Consider the following 20,021-nt stretch of genomic DNA (forward strand, 5'->3'; position numbering starts at 1 on the left):
GTATTATTATTAAAAACAAGAATTATAACAAATCCTCTACAGATTTTATTTTGCTCTAGGAGGGGTAAATGACTTTGAACCTTGATATACAGAAAGGTAACAAAAAACATAGTTACTTTTCAGTTAAAAGACAGATAAAACACAAAGCCATATTTAATATTCCTTTTTGTTTAATATAACAGTAAAACATGGAAAACTAGAAATAAAATGGACAATAAATAAGAAAGATTAAAAAGTGAACAAAACAGCTGGCTAAAACTGACTTGAAGCTAACTCTGGTACTTCTCCTAAAGTGCCCTGGAGAAAAGGTGTTGAAAGGTGTTAAAAACCTGAAGTTGTGACAACTCATTTCCTTGTTCCAGTTTTGATGTGGGGACAGCAAGGAGTGACTGTTCAGCTCATCGGAGAGACCTTTGTGTATTTGTACAAAGTATGCCAAGTCAGTGGGAGCCAAGCCACTTAAAACTTTAAAAGCAAACAATAAAATTTAAAATGGACAGACAACGAATGTGAAGAAGCACAAACAGGAGTAATATGCTCATGTTTGCTTGTCCTTGTCAGCAGACGAAGAGCAGCATTCTGGACCATTCGTAAGTGTGATATTGAGACCTGATTAATACCGACATAAAGTGCATTACAATAATCAAGGCGAGTGCTCACAAACTCATAAAACTCTTAGTCACAAAAGGTGATAAAAGGTTTAACTGTAGAGAGCTGCTGCTGCAAAAAGCTTGTCAGGTTAATTTGTCATCCCCACACTGTATCCCTGATCTAAAATAAGTCCATGTGATTTACATTTCTATGTTATTATTATAATGAAAAGAGATGGCACATATAACTTTTTTATGTCCGATACTGATACGATATCATAAATTTGGATATCTGCCGATACAGATATAAATCCGATATAGCACATTTTGTAATCAATAAAACATTTTTTTTTAAATATTTTGCTGCATTTTGTATAAGTTCATACTCAAGTTTATAAAAAAAAACAAAAAAAACAAAAATAAAGCTATTCTGTTATACCTGTATGCAAAAAATACACTGCACCCAAAATATTTCATAGTTCAGCAACACTGATCAGTCGAATAAAGTTAAACCTACACCATTCTCCCTATTCTTGTATTTTAAAGAGTACTTAGTGGAAATATTAAGCAACCTAACTACACTGAACAAAAATATGAACGCAACACTTTTGTTTTTGCTCCCATTTTTCATGAGATGAACTCAAACATCTGAAAAATGTTCTACATACACAAAAGACCCATGACTCTCAAATATTGTTCACAAATCTGTCTACATCTGTGTTAGTGAGCATTTCTCCTTTGCTGAGATAATCCATCCCACCGCACAGGTGTGGCATATCAAGGGGCTGATTAGACAGCATGAATATTGCACAGGTGTGCCTGTTTTTTGATGAAACTGAAATGTGCAGTTTCATCAAACAGCACAATGCCACAGATGTCGCAACCTTTGAGGGAGCGTGCAATTGGCATGCTGACTGCAGGACTGTCTACCAGAGCTGTTGCGCGTGAAATGAATGTTCATTTCTCTACCATAAGCTGTCTCCAAAGGTGTTTCAGAGAATTTGGCAGTACATCCAACTGGCCTCACAATTGCAAACCACATGTAACCACACCAGCCCAGGACCTTCACATCCAGCATGTTCACCTCCAGGATCGCCTGAGACCAGCCACCCGGACAGCTGCAGCAACAATCGGTTGGCATAACCAAAGAATTTCAGCACAAACTGTCAGAAACCGTCTCAGGGAAGCTCATCTGCATGCTCGTCGCCCTCATCGGGGTCTGGACCTGACTGCAGTTCGTCGTTGTAACCGACTTGAGTGGGCAAACGCGCACATTCGATGGCGTTTGGCACATTGAAGAGGCGTTCTGTTCACAGTCCCAGTTTTTACTGTTTAGGGCAGATGGCAGACAGCGTGTGTGGCGTTGTGTGGGTGAGCAGTTTGCTGATGTCAACGTTGTGGATCGAGTGGCCCATGGTGGCGGTGGGGTTCTGGTATGGGCAGGCGTATGTTATGGACAACGAACACAAGTGCATTTTATTGATGGCATTTCGAATGCACAGAGGTACCGTGATGAGATCCTGAGGCCCATTGTTGTGCCATTCATCCACGACCATCACCTCACGTTGCAGCATGATAATGCACGGCCCCATATTGCAAGGATCTGTACACAATTCCTGGAAGCTGAAAACATCCCAGTTCTTGCATGGCCAGCATACTCACCAAACATGTCACCCATTGAGCATGTTTGGGATGCTCTGGATCGGCATATAGGACAGCGTATTCCAGTTCCTGCCAATATTCAGCAACTTCTCACAGCTATTGAAGAGGAGTGGACCAACATTGCACATGCCACAATCTACAACCTGACTGGTTTTCTACCCCCCCATAAAGCAAAACTGTGAACATTTCAGAGTGGCCTTTTATTGTGGGCAGTCTAAGGCACACCTGTGCAATATTCATGCTGTCTAATCAGCCCCTTGATATGCCACACCTGTGCGGTGGGATGGATTATCTCGGTAAAGGAGAAATGCTCACTAACACAGATGTAGACAGATTTGTGAACAATATTTGAGAGTCATGGGTCTTTTGTGTATGTAGAAAATCTTTCAGATGTTTGAGTTCATCTCATGAAAAATGGGAGCAAAAACTAAAGTGTTGTGTTTATATGTTGTTCAGTGTAATAGGGTTGCCAACTCACAGCAAAAAGAAAAAAGTAGGGAACCAGCCCCTACCCTCCACCGCATAATGCTTAATTGACGTAATCGACTTTAATTTAATGCACGTGTGTTTATAAAAAAAAAAACCCCACAGAAATCACTTCTTTTTCTACAATAATTAAACAGATTCAACTTCTTTCTTCAACAGAAATGCAGACTGCACAAACGGTACCTTCCCAAAGGAAAAAGTACTATACTAGTTTATATATTAGACTTAATAGTTCCTATATACATTTCTATACATTTTACATCAGATGAAAACGTTGGTTGTAAGATTCAGATAATTATTTGTTAAAAGCTAGACATGACAATTAGAAAGAAAAGTATGTCTTTGTGCCCCCCCCTTTCCCTGTCAATGCCCTACCTGGCCCCCTGGCAAAACATTGCTAGACCCGCCCCTGGACAGTTACCAGCCGTCAGCTACGTAGAAAACGATCTTGGTGTAGAAAGTAATATTAAATAAATTCTGACAACAGCTTATCAAGCTTAAACGTGCTGCTGTTGTTTATCCGCTGGTTTCCTCTTTCTGGTGCAAAGTGGGTGATAAACAAACAAGAGAGACGGGAGTCGCGACAGAAAAGCTGATCATTGATCTATTTCATGATTAAAGTAGCAACAGGAGAGGGAGGGAGAGAGGCAGTCGCTCCATATATCGGTTGTTAAGCTTAATGTGGGAATGCTTTACAAACATTCAGAGAACTTACGCACTTGCTTTACTTCTCTCTGGGTTAACTTTCTCTGAGATGAAATGCCAGTTTGGTAGCGAGGCTCCAAATGCTCAACCAGACCGCCGACAGGTCTCGCACAGCCGCTCTATCACGTGACACATACTGCTCCGACGTGCTAAGGTTATGAGCTGGGTTATGCCATTTTGCAAGTTTTGTGAGGTGCTTTTGTGATATTTAATGGATCGGATTACAATTTTTATTTCTCTCCTATATCTGATCCAGTAATTTAGGTCAGTATCAGACCGATACGAAATATCGGATTGGTCCGTGTCTAATTATTATTTGGCTACTGGATTATTTAACAGGTGGGATAGTCTTTCATGTTCTTGCCTAAACCTGTCTGAATAACTACACAGTTACTGATGTATCTATATTATTTTTCATTTGAATTGTCATTTGGACATGAAAACGTCATATTGTGGAGGTATGTAAAGACGACAGGAGGGTCTCAATATGTCTCACTCCAACTTCTTTATTAATGGCTTCACAACAACTCCACATACAAAAAGCGCCAAAACTCCACCCCAACACTTCCCTTAACCATGGGTGTGAGTGGAGCCACCTGGTGGTTCACCACAATATATATAATTACATGCAGTGTCTGCATGATAAAAATGTCTTAGGGACACTGGCGATGGCAAGCTATTGTAGCCACAGCTGCCCTGGGGCGCACTGACAGAGGCGAGGCTGCCGGACACTGGCGCCACCGGGCCCTCTGACCACCACCAGTAGGCAAACACGGGGTTAGTATCTTGCCCGAGGATATTTGGCATGCAGCCAGGAGGCAGCCTGGGATCGAACCACCGACCTTCTGATTAGTGGCTGACCTGCTCTGCCACCTGAGCTACAGCCATTTCTCTGTAATAAACTCTCTTTGCCAAAGATGAGTGATTTCTTGATCAGATGGATTTATTTTTTTAAAAATTATTTTGTTGTTTCAGCAACATTAAATTTAAAAACTGTACTTTTGAGTTAAAATATATTTTTATAATTTTAATAAATGACAAATTAAAAAGGCATGAACATTTTTTTGTATCAAACAAAATATCGAAACTGTGACACCAAAGTATTGAACCGAACCATGAATTTTGTGTATCGTTGCACCCCTAGTGTTTATATAACTATTTTATTTTTTTTACCCTGTTTATTTGTATTCATGTTCTATTCTCTTGTATACTTCATCCGCTTGTATGTTTTATACTCATTGTTTGTTCAATAAAGTTCTTGTTTGAATAAAACGTATCCTGTATTGCAATATTTTGGAATAAAAGGTTTTAAAAATATAGAATCTACTTAAAATAGATAAGAACAATCGACTTTGAGAGTGAAAACTAAATTGTGTTTTTGTTACTATTGATGCTGCTGAGAAATAAAGTGTTTTTCAATCCTGTTTTTTTTTTTTAAAAAGAAATCACTATCCCTTCAGCTTTTTTGTGGCAAAAAGTGTCAGTTTCTGCATAACAGGGGCGCTGGAGCCTATCCCAGCTGTCATTAACATCACATTGATTATTATGCAGTTATTTTTGTGCAAGGAGAGCAAAATAGACAAAACTCCCTCTCAGCTTGTTTGTTGCCAAAAATGGCCACCTTTTGTTTACCTTCACAAAATGCTATAAAATTTAGATATATTAAAACATTTTTCTACTTTGACCAACTTGAGTCTTTAAATTAGCACCAGTCCTTGTCACTAAAACCAGACATTTATCTAAATTCATTTTTTTTCCTTTAAATTCCAGGTAGATTATATATTACCATCACCAGTGTGTGAATGTGTGTGTGAAGGGGTGAATGACTGAATGTAGTGTGAAGCGCTTTGGGGTCCTTAGGGACTAGAAAAGCGCTATACAAATGCAGGCCATTTACCAGTAACCTTTCAGAAAAAAGGGGATAAAGGTCTAATTTTTTTCACCATATAATTGATGAAACTTTCTATTTTTTTCAGTTGAGCATCAGGGACAAGGCTGTCTTGCAATTGTTGAGGTCACTAGTGTGCTCCCCATTTCTTCCAGGATCACTCTTCATTTGTAGGTTTTAGAGGACTCCTACTACTGTGAAGTGGTTTTCATGGGAAAAAGGCATTGTATTCCAAGACATCTGGGAGATTGTAGAAATGAGCAGCAATGGCCTTCTTGCCATCTTTCTAGAAAAATAAGTGATCTGGAAGCTGTTAGGCTTACTTACAGCAGTAGCACTTTCTGCACCTGCATAAAGGACACATTTACTAGCAGTGTTTGTTACTGTATGTGCTACAGCTGCAGCTTTGAAATTTTTTTTTTCTTTATTTTTTTTTTTGGAGAGTTAAAAATTTGGCTATGGTATCTTGTTATGAAATGTACAAGAGTAAAAGTGTTTTTAGCATGTGCTTCAAAGCTAAGTTTGACTGGGAAACTCAAAGGTCAATAACCTGCATCAACAGAAATTCACTGCAGCCTGTGTAATATTTGATGCGTCATAATATATTCCAGTGTATCTTGCAAATTGTAATGTCATGTACAAACTATTAGATCCTTAAGATCAAACCTGTGTCATTCTATTGGTCCATTGCAGTGTAGTAAGTCATCAAAAGCCCCTATATGAAACTAAGAATCCATCCATCCATCCATTCGCTTCCGCTTATCCTTTTCAGGGTCGCGGGAGGCGCTGGAGCCTATCCCAGCTGTCATAGGGCGAGAGGCGGGGTACACCCTGGACAGGTCGCCAGTCTGTCGCAGGGCCAACACACAGGGACAGACAACCATTCGCACTCACATTCACTCGCACATTCACACCTAGTGGCAATTTGGATTTTCCAATTAACCTATCCCCACAAGCTACATGTCTTTGGACGGTGGGAGGAAGCCGGAGTACCCGGAGGGAACCCACGCAAACACGGGGAGAACATGCAAACTCCACACAGAAAGACCCCTGCCTGAAACTAAGAATATTACATGAAATTGGTTGTTGGCCAAAAATGGGTAAATGATGAAATTGCATGATTTAGCACTGTCAATAACAAGGAATTTTAAAATTTCATAATAATGGGTTTCGGGTGGCCAAAGGTTTCCATGATCGAGGCAAGAGGAACAATGTTCAGTGTATATATTTTTGATGAATTTAAGAAGCTGAAAATTATTAAAGCTGAAAAAAACTAGACCCTTTCATTCCATTGGCATAAACACAGCAAAAATGGTCAACAAAAAAAAAAAAGAGAAAGAAGTGGCCACAAATGGCCAGGATAGAGACCAGAGGGTTAATGCGTAAAATGTATAAAAATATTATTAATTACAGGGTAATACATTACTGTTAATAGCAACTGTAAGCTTTTTATTTTGAAGTTACAAGTATAAACAATTCTGTTACATTTACACTAATTTTTTTTACTGTTGAACTACTGATTCTTAAATCAATGCAGTGAAATACATCAGCCCAATCATTGCAAACTTAGAAATCGGATGTCCTTGCAGAGCCATAACTCCATCTTGTACATCCGATTTCGACTGAAGCTGTCTGGTGAGGCTTGCTATGTCCATTTTGATTGTTAATGGTTAAAAATGTTCTTCTTTTACTGTTACTTTTTGTGGATGACAAGGTTTAATACAACTTAAAAAGACACACACACACACACACCAAAAAAAGTAACTCCGCCAGAGTGCCTATTTCGGGTCACTTTTGCCGGTCCAAAGTCCGGATAAAGGAGGAGGGTTGGAATTATTGAAAACAGTAACAAGAGAAAAGAAAAAAATAATTTGTAGTTCTAAATATATTTCAAATGCTTTTAGGCTGTTTTTTTTTTTGTTTTGTTTTTTTAAATCACTCCGTCTCTTCCACGATGTTATTTCTCTCCTACAGCGTCTGTTACAATTACATAGGCAGGACCAATTATGCAAATTGGGCGATGACGTCATTTAGCTACTTCTAGCGACTTTTAGGACACCGATTATCCTTACTGAAGAGTTGACAACACTGCAAAAGACATTGCAGAGTGCAGAATGACTTTTGAGTTAGGTGTGGTTGGTGGCTATCTAACCAGTTCTGTCTTCAAGGGAAGCCTCTGGGCCAAAATATTGCTTCTATGTACTTAGTTATTACAAAGACACGGACCGTATTCTGTCATTCACCCTCTGATGTAATCACATTGAGTCTGCATGAAATAAAATGTTAACATATGACTAGGTTTCCTTTATGTGTATTAAAATGAATATTAAGTGTGAGTAAATGTTTTTTATATAACAAATAACTCAACAACTATCCGAGTACCCCTTTTTTAAACATTATTTTTAGTATTTTAGCACAACGTCGATAAACAATGACTTGCTGTAATCGTCTAAAAATCTCCGTAATTGTCTTTCATGGGTTGCCGTACTGTGCCCGCGGTGTACCAGCTGTTGCTATGCAACCATTAACGCGTCGTTTCGGTCTGCGACACGATGGCGGCAAGAAGTGCTGATAAAAAGGTCCAGCCCTTCATTTCGCAGGTTTGTAACATTACTTTTTCATGTTAATGTCTCTCAGACCATTAAGCTGAGCTTTTTAGTTGTGCCTCACCAAAATGTTTTACTAACTGAAGTAACTATGGCAACCGTTTCTGCTTCCGCCAACAGGAGCACTGACAAAGCAAAAAAATACATACAAAAAAACAAAACAAAAAACACCAAAACATAACATCACAGTCTCATTCTTACTGTTGCACATCAAAGTTACAAAAAAGAGCCTTATAATATGGCATAGCCATGTTCTAGTGAACTGGATGACCTCTGATAGTGATAATATAAAATAATGCAGCACTTATAAAAAGAAATTAGAACAGCTAAGTACAGAACAAAGCAGGTAAACTAGCAAAAACACGTACAAAAGGTGGAAAATAGTTAAATAGAAAAAAGTAGAATATAAGAGCTTAACGAGTATAAATCTAACAAATAAATGCTGGTATTGTTGTATCAGATGGAAAGTGAAATTTGTCCTTCAAAGGGTTTTGTATGGATGCTTGTTTGTGCCACTGATAAAACATTATTTCGACTCACTAACTGAAACTTCTGAGAAAATAACTCAAAGCTGAGAAAATAGCTTGAAATTTGAGTTATGTTAAAATAATAAGTCAAAGGAAAACTTTTTTTCCATAGCTGTTGATAACTCTCCTGTTATGTCATTTTATGTTGATGCTTAGGTCAAGAAACGTCCATCCTCTACCAGTAAGGCTGAAAGGTCCAAAAGAGTTGAAATAAGGGGACAGTCAAAATCTGCTTCTGGTCAGGCAAAGAAGCACACAGATGAACTTTTAGCCAAAGAAGAAGAGTATAAGTAGGAGTTGTTCTCACACCTGCTTGCTTTATTTTTGTATATAGTAATTGCACTAACCCTTCTGATAATTTTAACATTGCATTTTAGTCTAAGTTGCTCATTTCTGTCAGAATAAGTTATATGTGGACTATTTCTTGCACTTGTTTAATCAGTAGTTCTTTAGGGCACTGACCAGTACTGGTTACCTATAATAATAAAAAGTAACTCCAGATAGAGTGACCCACTTGTATCACCAACAATCCTGCAGCACTAAATTTCAACTTGTTGAAAGTTGTTTATATAAATCTGCTTATTCATTATTTTATTTCCAACAGACTCCTTAATGCAGAGCTGGAAGCCAAAACAGCAGATTTAGTTAGACAGGCTGAGCAACTTATGGTAAGTTATTAACAGGTTTGCATTCAATAATTGGAAGAAAAAAATTTGTGAGCGCAGTAGCACTAAAAAAGTCAGATGAAAGAAGTTAAGAAGGGAGCATGCTTACTTTAAAGTCAAAACTCTGTGTTTATTTTAGAGAGAACAAAGTGAAGTTCTTTCAAAGCCTTTATCCAATGTCCTGCTCACAGACACTGAAGAAGAAGAGACGTCCAGGTAAAAGGTTTGATTTCCTTATCTCTGATCATTCGGATATATCATTTTAGCAAAACCACCTTGAAAAGAAAGATATTTTTTTATATTCATGTACATTTGCATCTCTCTGTTTAACTTTTCACTTGCAGGATAACAAAGACTCACAAATGTGCTGTGCAGCAGTCTGGTGTGAAGGTCTGTATCTCATGCATTTTGCTCAGCAGTTTGTATTATTGTTGTGGACGTTATCAGCTCTGTTCAGTTTTATTTTTTTTAGCAGAAGTTGAAAACAAGGTTTTTTATATTGGTATTTAAAGAAGAAAAAAGGCCCAGTACTATTAAAGAGAAACCCCATCAATCAGATGATCTCATATGAGCAGCACTTGTCTACTGTGGTAAGGAAAAACTCCCTTTTAACAGGAATAGACCTCACGGAGGAGCAGCCAGTGGGGAGTGAAGAAAACTGCTTGGGCATCTTAGAAAACGCCCCTCAACCAAAGCTCTTAACAGCTTAGCATAGGGAGGCTTCAGGTTCATGTGAGCCAGCCCAATTAGCTTTATTCAAAAGTAAGGTTTTAAGGCCAATCTCAAAAGTAGAGAGACTGTCAGCTGGACTCAAACTGGGAGCTGGTTCCACAAGAGAGGGGCATGATAACTAAAAGCGCTGCCTCCCATTCCACTTTTTTTTTCTTTCTTTTCTATTTTTTTTATACCTTGGAAACAACAAGTAAGCAATCTGTGAGTGAAGTGTACGGCGGCCCTGAGAGGTCAAACACACAGTAACATCATGGATGAACAAGTAAAGAACAGCAGCAGAAGTGATAAGATAATAGTAAAAAGCTAAAAGCAAACATTGATGAACAGCATTATATGAATCTTGTTGAAACCCCACGACACAAAACATAATCCTCCATTTCTTTGAAGTATGTCTCAGTGCAATCCTCCAGATGTTTTGGTTTCCAGCACTTCTGCAGCTGTTCCATTACTTTATCGTCTCTTCAGATACACTTCTTTTGTGAATTTGCTTTTTTAGCTTTTGTGGCACATTTTTCTATTTGCTGGTGTTTTCTTAAGTTGCAGTGTTTTTGACCTCTCAGGGTCACCTTAGAAGTGTCCTGTTGGGGTAACAAGGTGCTGTAAGTTCTTTAAGGTCACTTCAGTATTTTTGTGTAATTCTTTTTTAGGAGGCGACCAAAAGAATTGTTGCATCAAGATCACAAAATATGCTGAGTGGAAAACAAGTGAAAGATCCCCACTTTAAAACTGGGTGAGTTTTATTTGTATATAATTTCTAAATCCATTTCAAGCCTTTCTGCTCATAAATCTTTTGCGAGATTTATTCTCCAGGAGGAATCACAGTTTACAGGTTTTCAAGAAATTGTGCTTGATTGTTTCAGGAGCTCAGAGGATGATTTTGAAGCTGTAGAAGATTCTGCTAATTTATTCTTGGCAAAGACAATTCACAGCATGGAGGAGAAAATGAACAATGCTGTAGTTCATGAAAATGCTGTGGATGAAATACCTAACTTTGGAGACAATGTAGGATCAGGTAATGCTTATTTCACTTAAAAAATAATAAACCACATTTTTATTCATTGGGAACAACGACTAAATAACATGTATAGTTTTCCACGAATAGGCTTTTTTCTGTCAGATGATTTTTGCCCCTTGAGAATCCCAAATGAAGGCCAAACTGGAGCTTTGAGATTAATTAATTCATGTGATAAGTTTCATATGCTTATATAGATTTTTTTTACAAGCATATAAATCTGATTGTTGTCTCTTAAGGAGTTTCAGAAGCTCAAATACGAGTCCTGAAGGCAAAACTCCGGATTATGCAAGAGGAACTGGACCAGATCTCATGTGAATATTACAAGAAGGTAATGTAAATATTTATATATACAACTATAAACAGAAATGTTGCTGCTGATGCCTTACATTAGAGAAACAAAAGTTACTTTGGTAAAATATATAGGGTTATTTGTCCTGATCCTTAGATTGTTTAACACAGCATGGATGTATTATTGTATCTGGATTGTTTTTTCTACTGGCCAGACTGAAGTGTCTGAACTTATGTCTCTGCAGGATGATGAAAACACAAAGCTTAGCGCAAAGATTAAGGAGCTGGAGGAGGATCGAGCCCGGCTGCAGAAGACTGTGAGCATTCAGCAGACACAAATCGAGAAGCACCGAGCTTTAGCTGCAGAGTCCAACAAAAAATGTGATGGACTTCAACTGGAAGTGTCTGGTTTGAGCAAGGTGTGTGTCGCCAACAGCTCAGAGCAAATTACTACTGCAACAATTTCTTTAAAACAAGCAGTAAAACTGGACAGCATAATACATCTGAGCTGCTGTTGTGTGTCACCTGTTTTTGTGCTCTGTGTAGGAGGTAGAAAATCTGAATAGATCCCACAAACAAGCAGCAGCTGTCCACAGCACGGTAGAGGTCCGCCTGAACCGAGCTCTAGAGGAGGTGGAGAGGCTGAAGACTCAATTGAACAAAATGAAACAGGAGAAAAAGGTAACAGCATTAAAACAAAGATTCCTGTATAAACATGTCTGTGTTTTCTATGTTTGTCTTTATATCAGAAATACACACAAGTCAAAGAAATTAAAGGAATACTTTTTAATCAGAGTACAGCATCAAGTCAGTTAAACTTGTGGGATATTGATATGGTCAGTTAAGTAGCAGAGGGGGTTGTTAATCAGTTTCAGCTGCTTTGGTGTTAATAAAATGAACAGCAGATGCACTAGAAAGGGAACAATGAGACAACAGCCCAAGACAGTAATAGTTTTACAGGTGGAGGCTGCTGACATTTTTTACCGCTTCATCTTATCTGAGGGCTCTGCTCTGAGTCTGCATAATAAAGGGAGGATTTGTATGAATTCAATTCAATATAAAACAACTCTCTTACCAATTTGCTTTGTGTACAGGTCTATGGAGTGACAGTGGTGATTTTCCAGTGTCTGTACTGAATAACGCTACTTTAACCTTCATCTTGTGATAGCTTCTGTAACTATCTCTAAAGTTAACAGGTCAGTTTTGACCCGTGTCTTAAATCAGCCAAAGAAAATAGCCTCAGAACGGTGTTTAATCATCCAGTGTGTTTGTTGCCTATCAGTTACCTTGTTAGGCTGCCTTATGTCTGACAATATTGGTTTTAATTTTTTTGGCATGGCCTTTCAGGTCCTTTCTCTCCTCAGCATACCTTTTGTTTCTATCTAAAAAAAATTGTAAATCAAACCTCAAGAGAATTTAGAAAAAAAAAGGTTATATTACCTACTATTACTGAGAAGTGTTATTGCCTATAGTAACACTTTTATATGGAAAGGAACAAAATATTCTTTAGCGGTCACCTGTGGCCCTGGGTTGAACCTCAGTGGAAGGAGCTGCACCCATCTCTCCTATACATCCTTGATGGGAGCAAGTATATCAGATGTTGCTCTAGTATGTCTGCTGTAAAATCTAAGGACTATAAAGGTCTGAAGCAACATTGTTGCCTGAAAAATAGTTCTGCCTGTCGATGCTTGGTCTCGCTGCTTCATCTGTACACTGCAGCAAGAAGGGCACCATTATAAGCATTCAGGTATTCCTCATCAGTGTCATTCCAAATGTCACTGTGGACTTTTTTTCCTTCAAGGGCTGTGATAGCCATGATGACTTTTTTTTAGTGACAATGGCATGAACAAATCAAAACACGAGCAGGTTCGCACCTGTGACCTCATCAGATCTGTCTTTGTCCTCTGGTTGATAATCTATATTATCCTCCTCCTCAGAAAGAGGGTCATCCATATTGCTGTGCTGTTTTATGTCCTCAAAGAAATTATCCAGAGCTTTGCTTTTTATAACTCTTCTTAATTTTGCATGCCATTTGCATGCTGCAAACTTGTGATGTGTACTCTGCAAGTCACCAACTATACTGAGTTGGTCTTATATGACTTGCGTGTCTGTACATTTCTATCTGGATGACCATTTCAATGAAGCAGTAGGTATAAAAAGGGCTGTTTGTTCAGGGTAAGAGACAAATGGGAAAAGAGAGAAGCCCCTAACGTCGCTCTGACAGTGATTGAGATCAGTGTTTATGATTTTAGTTTTGGGTCTAATTATTGTTTTATAGTCTTATATTATCTGCTTCAATATCTATAATCAAGTAAAATGGAATATATATATATAATGTGTATGCAGGATATATAATGATTTTTGTTTTTTCGAGTGGTCATGTTGGGCCGCCTGGATCAAAAATGCCAGGACAGATTTTTTTTTCCAGTCCAGTCCTATTAAAAAGCAGACTTCCATTGCAGGTATAAACACTACCATCAAAATAAAACATTCGTTTAAAATACAGAGGTTTAAAACCAATAACAAAAACAAAATTCCAATATGTAATCATTAAATCTTGTTATAGAGACACAACAGCCACAAAGTGTCTTATATTTATTTGTATATCAGCTATTCTAATTAAAGAGGCATAGCAGAAAAACTTTTATAGACATGAATTCATAGGTGTAGTTAAAGATACAGAGAAAAAATATGAGTTAAGGTAATGCTATTATGTCCCTCACACCAACATCTTATTTTGAAGATCTTTCACATGTACATAGAACTGAATTTTAAGCCGCACACTAAAATATCTGCTCTGACAACTTCCGATTGCACAAACAAGGTGAGGTCCTGCTGAGCCTGCACTAATTTCTGCTTTTTGCCTTCTTTTATAAATAAGGACAAAATAACTGAGGAACATCAGAGTAAAGAAAATTTGCTGGCTGAAAACAAAATGCTAAAAAAGCAGAAAGCCGAACTCATCATGGCCTTCAAGAAACAACTGAAGCTAATCGACATTCTCAAAAGGCAAAAGGTACGAGTCATCATGTTACTCTGTTAGTGGATACTGTGCTTAGTTTTTAATCTTAAGGGGTTTTTTTTTTGTGTGTGTGCAGATGCATTTTGAAGCTGCTAAGCTGCTGAGCTTCACAGAAGAAGAATTCATGAAGGCTCTAGACTGGGGGAAGTAATAACCACTGAATGTCTCCACTTCTATTTTTTAAAAGCTAAAAAGCTTAACAGTGGTCACTGTTATTTTAGGATACTTCTTTGTGTTGTAGGCCTCCGTTGTCTCTCAGAACATTGTCAGAAAAAATGATAAGTAGATTTGGTTTGTCTCTTCAGTTAAACATTGGCAGACTGAGTTGCCACGTCTGTTTGGAATGATGTTAACTCAGTGCCTGTCAGCACCTCTTAATAAAAATATGTCCCTGAATCGGTCCCTTGTATCTATACTTCTGTAACTCTACACTGCCCTCTAGTGGCAGATTGGAGGAGAAGCATCTAATCGTTGGCCTCCCAGCCATCATCAGAGAACGCATCAGCCTGACGTGTTTTAAAGTGTTTTCTGAAGTCTTCGTCTAAGTGTTCCAGGTCATCCTCCCGCAGCAAGCCCTGGAAACAAAACACAAGCGGTCATACATGTGTTTGATCTGAAGCTGCATAAAATTATTTGTGACTTGTGTACCGCCTCACACCTTAGGCAAGTATCCAAGGAGTTGTGTCGCATGACGCTTCAGAAGCCTCTGCCTCTCTTCTTCAACGATCTGTCTCCGCAACGCCTCTTTCTGCTCCTCAATCGCTCTCTCTTTAGCCTCCAGCTCCTGGAAGAGCAATCAAAATATCACAAAGCACATCATTAAAAGTATACATTAAAATAAAAAAAAAATGATCAAAGAGAGTAATTTGTACCATGTCGGCCTCCTGCTGTCGTCTTCTGTCCTCTATTAGTTTCTCCACCTCACGTTTGTGTTCAAGCTGCTTCATGCGTCGTTTCTGGGCGTTCATCTGCTCTATACGGTCGTCCTCTGCGAACTTGGCCATCATCATCTTCCTGAAGGCCTCCTCTTCCTCTTTCTCAGCCTGCCTCCGCATCTCTTTGAAAGCCAGCTGCTCCTGGAAGGTCTGTTGCATCATCAGCCTCTGTCTGATTTTCTTCTCCATCTCCTCCTGTTACACAAAAGAGTAAGAGCGAGTGTCACCAGTCTGTCACACAGAGAATCAGACAAGCATTCACACCATACAGTCAATTCAGAATCGCAACATAACACTCTTTTTCCTGTGGAAGGAAGCTGGGCAGAGTAAAGCTCCTTACGATTTCTCTCTGCCTGTTAGCCTCTTCTTGCTCTTCCAAATAAAGCTCCTGACGAACGCGCTCCATCTCTTCACGCTGTTGCCGCTCCTCCTCAATCTTCACGCAGAGCTGCAGAGGACAGAGACGTTAGTTACAGATGCACTCCGGCGTCGTCACCAAAGAGTTAAGAAGCCGAGAGTCTTCACCAATTTATGAAGATGCTCCTTCGCCTCTTCTCTCTCTTTGAGCTTGGCTATCCTGTCCTTCTCCATGTGCTGTTGCTGCATGGCAAACTCCATGATGCGCCGGTTCTCGGCCTCCATCCTTTCTCGCTCCATGCGCCTCCACTCGGCCTGCTGTCTCTTGAACTCTTCGATATGCTGCTGAGTGGCTCGGACTTTCTCCAGTTTCAGCTGCCGCTCCCTTTCAGGAAAACATTTCAAAAAGTCACTCATCCTGTGCTACCTCTGCATCCCGTTTAGAAGGAAGCTGTTGTCTGAGACACTTGCTATTGTTTTTTGCAGGTATTTTTTTAACTAACCATGAAGAGATTATGAATTAGTAGCGACTCACGTCTGATCCTCCTCGTAAATCTTCCTGACGATCTCGTCCACCATGAGCTTCTCTTTGAGGAATTCCTCATACGCTTCCTGTCTCCTGCGCTCCCTCTCCATGAGCTGCTGCTCCAGCTCTTTCTGATACTGCACCATCTCCTCCTGGCGCTTCTGCTGCAGCTTCTGCTGCTCAACGGCTACCCGCTCCCGGTCGCTCCTCATCTTGCGAGCGTAGTCTGCCTCTTCCCGCTAAAAGACACATCATATTTATACAACCTACAGACTTCAGAGCAGCCTTTGTATTCTTTGTACTTACCCAAAAGTAGTAGTTTTGGGTGGGGAGAGTTTTGGGTGTTTTCTGTTAAAATTTCCACACTTCAAGAGTATTTGTTATATTCAAAGAAAGTCTGCCCTCAGGACTCACCATTGTCTCAAACCTCATGGCCTCCTGCTCAGCAATCTGTGCGGCTCTGTCCTTGTTCAGGTACGCAGATTTCAGCTTCAACTCCAGCTCTCGAAGCTCCGTGCTGAAAAATACACAGAGAAAATATTTAACAGGCAGAAAGTGACAAATGTCAAATGTGTTTGTTTACTGACCCAGAGCCTCCAGTAAGTCAGGGTAACGAGGTCAGTGTGTGTGTGTACCTGTTCTCTTTGATATACTGCCTCATTTTCTCCTCTTTCTGCTTATCGTGGTTGATGCGGGCCAGCTCCCTGGCCATTCTCTCTTCCTGTTCAAGCTGCTTTTCCCGGTTAACTCGATCCTCCTCTGCCTGCGAATCACATTTATTTATCACATTTAAAGCTCAGATAAGAGAAAAGTGTCAGAGGGATATTTTTTCAAAGTTTGGATCTAAAATCTGTAGTCAGTTATTGATTATGAAACAAAAGAACTCCTGGCCACAAACATGTGCTGCTGTCTCTCTGTGATCTTTTGTTCTGTATTTCTTTCTAGGGGTAAATATCATATAATTTAAACTCAAGGATAAGACAAAGTGCCCCCTGATGCTCTAGGGGCTTGAGTCTGTGCCCAATAGGCACTGTTCCTGTCAGCACTGTCAGTATTGGCTTTTTAAGGATTAACTATACTAAAAACAAACTCAAAGAACAAGTTCTTCTAGTAATCAAGCAGAAATCTGGGAACAACCTTTGAATCTTCCAGTATGGTGAAGTATCAAGTCACAAGGCATTAAAATTAACATTTTTAGTTGAATTAACATTTTGGATCCATGGACAGTAAACTCCACACATCTTAATCCGATCAAGACTTGGTCAATACTTTAAAAAGCATGTCTTATTTTGGACTGTAAAGAGTTTAGCTGCAAAGATACTGGTCTGATGTAAAATCAGAAATGGAAAATATATTAGATCTGAAATTGGAGACAAATTCCAATAGGTGAGGCTGAGATGGTCTGGACAGGTGCAGCGGAGGGACATTGGATATACTGGACAAAGGATGTTGAAGATGGAGCTGCTAAGAAGGAGGAAAAGAGGAAGATCTTAGGGGGAATTCATGGCTATAATTAAGGAGGGGGGGTTGGTGCTATGGTGAGATAGGAGTTGATCCACTGTGGTGATGGGAACAGTGAAAGAAGAAGATTATATATGTAAATGGAGATGGTCTCAAAATCTCTTATTCTATGCCTTTATACTAGATGTATTCCATTACTTTATTTATGCTGCAAGGAAAAACAACTACTGCTTGATTTAGTTTCATTTGGATACTTTACATACATTTTAATTAATTCCAGAAGAATTTTATTTAGTTTTTCATTTGAAGTATTTGCTATTATGCTGAAAGGATTTTTCTGATTAAAAATTTCACCAGATTTCAGAATGGATCCATCTCTCACCTGTAAAAGTGAAAACCAATATATTCAGAAAAATAAATCCGAATAGAGCGTGCTTAAATGTCAATTGTCACCCCCGAAACAGACACACAAACCTTGAGCAGTGCGCTCTCTATCTGCTTCTCCTTGAGCTCCTGCTGCACCTGTCGCAGATACCTCCTCCTCTCGAAGCCCTCCTCCTCCCTCAGGCTGGCCTGGACCTGCCGCTCTCTGTCCACCCGCTGGGCCTCCTGCTGCCGGTGCTGCTCCTGGACCCGCCGCTGAGCCATTAACCTCTGCTGGTGGCTGTACATCCTGTTACCACTCTGTGTCCACAACAATAACACGGGAGGAGAAAACACGTGACCAGAAACCGGCGTTATGTTAACTTTGAGGTCGTGAACTAGCAGCCAAGCTAACGTTAAATTCGCTTCTAGGATTTACCATGTTTGAGGTTCTTCTCCTGGATTCCCGCTTTCTCAACTCAAGCCTTTAACTTTCTTTAACGCAGAAAACTTCGAATGTACTGAAGCGAATGTTAATCCTCGGTGTTTCTGAGCGGGTCAGTAGCTGCCGCAGGTTACCTCGGTCAGTTGTTTAGCGTTTTGTTGTCCTGGGAACGCTTGGTCTTCCTAAACTGGGCCAATGAGTGAGCGTTGGCAGTGACGTCAGGCCCGGGAAACTCAAACCGGTTTCAGGATGGAGGATTGTTTCTAGGATACACGCCATGAATAACTGACGCACTTCTGAAGGCAGGTGAATGTTTATCACAGTGTTAACAATGTGTCTAATAAATTGTCAGAAGAAAAGAACAATAGATTCCACGTTAATATTTGATATAGGAATACTTTTGCTATCAGTTTAGAGTTTTAGTTTTCAGTTGTTTTCAGCTGAGGTTAGCTTTAGGAGATGCATTGCTTTTTCCATTTTAGCTTCTAATATTTTTATTTCGTTTCATTAATTTTTGATTAGGTCTCGGAACACTGTGAACGGTAGTACCAACAGCAACTAGTAGCGAGGTCTCATTACCACAGGAGGCTGCTGCTGCAAGCACTAGCTGTAGAGAAGTGAGGAAGAGATGAGAACCATAAATGCCAGGGACAATTTTTTGTCTCAGTCCAGCCCTGCTCATAGTAACAAGTCTGACCAAAGTGACTACAAATGTTTTTTCCAAGTATGTCTTTTTAGTTTTCCTCCTAAAGAAATCTCACCACTAGCTTCAAGATCAAAATATTTCCTTGATTAAAAGAGGTGTATGTGGCCAACAAACAAATCACACTCAAACTGGCTTGTATTAAAGATTTATTTACATAACAAAGAAGAGGAACACTTGGATCTAAGCCAAGAATGTTGATCAGAGGAAAATGTGTTCTAAGGGGAACCATAGTTTTATAGGAATGTATTAAAAACCGGTTGGATGGGGGTACATTTATAGCGCCTTAATAGACATAGATGCATTTACAAACTTGCTGTACTGTACAAGTGAAAGATCGTTTTTTTGTTTTTTTGTTTTTTAAACAAACCTTCTGACATTTCAAGCCAAGTAAAACAAACACACAGTATTGTAAAAAATATTTCCCGATCCCCCCCCCCCAGTAATTGTAAATCAAAACCCATCTAGTACCTAATCCAAAGGTATTTATTTTATAAGCTGGAGCTGTCAACTCAGTTAACACAGTGAAATCTACCTAATCTTTCACTCAATGCTAAAATATTCAGGTTATGTTCACCTTTAAAACGCAAACCTTTCAGAGCTGAGATCACTTTCCATGTGGGGAGGGAACCCCCCCCCCCAAAAAAAACATTCCACGTATTTTCCTAATGGTTTAAATCAGATGTCTTAGTGTTGATAAACTTACTTAAAACCAGCAGGTGATCAAGGTAAATATGTGCTACATCACTTTAACATTTTTACACTTGCTGCACAGCAACCTGACTCTATATAAAGGGAGCAGCTTTGAGGTTCATTACAAATAAAAAATGAAAGGAAATAAAAAGCACATACACAATAGTAGCAACCACACATTAAAACCCCAAAACACTTTGACTGCCTCTCACTTCCTTGATCCTCTTCCTCCTATCCTAATTAATACAAAACACCAGGAAAACCTATGGATGGGCCCAAGCTGCTTAAACATTCAGTAATTACAATATTTTTGCAGGCAAACTTTTAGGAGGACTACATGCAGAATTTAGGT

The 20,021-nt window shown here is 39.3% G+C and overlaps 3 protein-coding genes across 6 annotated transcripts in view; 1 reads left to right on the plus strand and 2 right to left on the minus strand.

The window, feature by feature from the left end:
• The first annotated feature begins 7,824 nt into the window (after nt 1–7,824).
• Nucleotides 7,825–14,559, plus strand: tex9 (testis expressed 9). 4 transcript variants are annotated; one of them, XM_005929602.3, is made up of 12 exons: nt 7,825–7,931; nt 8,621–8,754; nt 9,069–9,132; nt 9,269–9,345; nt 9,474–9,519; nt 10,509–10,591; nt 10,722–10,873; nt 11,113–11,204; nt 11,410–11,583; nt 11,711–11,845; nt 14,046–14,180; nt 14,263–14,559. In XM_005929602.3, exons 1-12 carry the CDS (start codon nt 7,884–7,886, stop codon nt 14,335–14,337), a joined length of 1,215 nt encoding a protein of 404 aa, XP_005929664.1. In that variant the 5' UTR covers nt 7,825–7,883; the 3' UTR covers nt 14,338–14,559. The 4 variants fall into 4 exon arrangements, with proteins under 4 accessions (XP_005929664.1, XP_042076448.1, XP_042076447.1 ...); XM_042220514.1 differs by lacking the exon at nt 8,621–8,754 and having other exon boundaries at nt 7,842–7,931; nt 9,269–9,352; XM_042220513.1 differs by lacking the exon at nt 8,621–8,754 and having other exon boundaries at nt 7,848–7,931.
• A 61-nt stretch (nt 14,560–14,620) lies between these two features.
• mns1 (meiosis-specific nuclear structural 1) lies at nt 14,621–18,993 on the minus strand. Its single transcript, XM_042220512.1, has 10 exons — nt 18,268–18,993; nt 17,940–18,149; nt 16,640–16,767; nt 16,419–16,521; nt 16,014–16,243; nt 15,647–15,863; nt 15,462–15,569; nt 15,059–15,316; nt 14,845–14,970; nt 14,621–14,761 (listed from the first exon to the last, which is right to left on the minus strand). The coding sequence occupies exons 1-10, from the start codon at nt 18,268–18,270 to the stop codon at nt 14,651–14,653; spliced, it is 1,494 nt and encodes a 497-aa protein (XP_042076446.1). The 5' UTR covers nt 18,271–18,993; the 3' UTR covers nt 14,621–14,650.
• A 477-nt stretch (nt 18,994–19,470) lies between these two features.
• Nucleotides 19,471–20,021, minus strand: part of znf280d (zinc finger protein 280D) — a gene marked incomplete in the record, with an annotated part of 25,371 nt that continues 24,820 nt past the window's right edge. The window contains 1 exon segment of the mRNA XM_014335932.2: nt 19,471–20,021.

Source organism: Haplochromis burtoni, unplaced genomic scaffold, assembly GCF_018398535.1.
Source record: "Haplochromis burtoni strain Fernald_Lab_line unplaced genomic scaffold, NCSU_Asbu1 Contig_50, whole genome shotgun sequence".
Taxonomy (NCBI): Eukaryota; Metazoa; Chordata; class Actinopteri; order Cichliformes; family Cichlidae; genus Haplochromis; species Haplochromis burtoni.

Bases quoted from the DNA above. Each gene is read 5' to 3' on its own strand.
- tex9 (XM_005929602.3), top strand. From the start codon at position 7,884: ATGGCGGCAAGAAGTGCTGATAAAAAGGTCCAGCCCTTCATTTCGCAG. The intron at 8,755-9,068 runs GTAGGAGTTGTT...TATTTCCAACAG, and splicing joins GCCAAAGAAGAAGAGTATAA to ACTCCTTAATGCAGAGCTGG. The intron at 11,846-14,045 runs GTAACAGCATTA...TTTATAAATAAG, and splicing joins AAATGAAACAGGAGAAAAAG to GACAAAATAACTGAGGAACA.
- mns1 (XM_042220512.1), bottom strand. The intron at 15,864-16,013 runs GTGAGTCGCTAC...TTTTCCTGAAAG, and splicing joins ATTTACGAGGAGGATCAGAC to GGAGCGGCAGCTGAAACTGG. The intron at 14,971-15,058 runs GTACAAATTACT...TTGCTCTTCCAG, and splicing joins GACAGCAGGAGGCCGACATG to GAGCTGGAGGCTAAAGAGAG.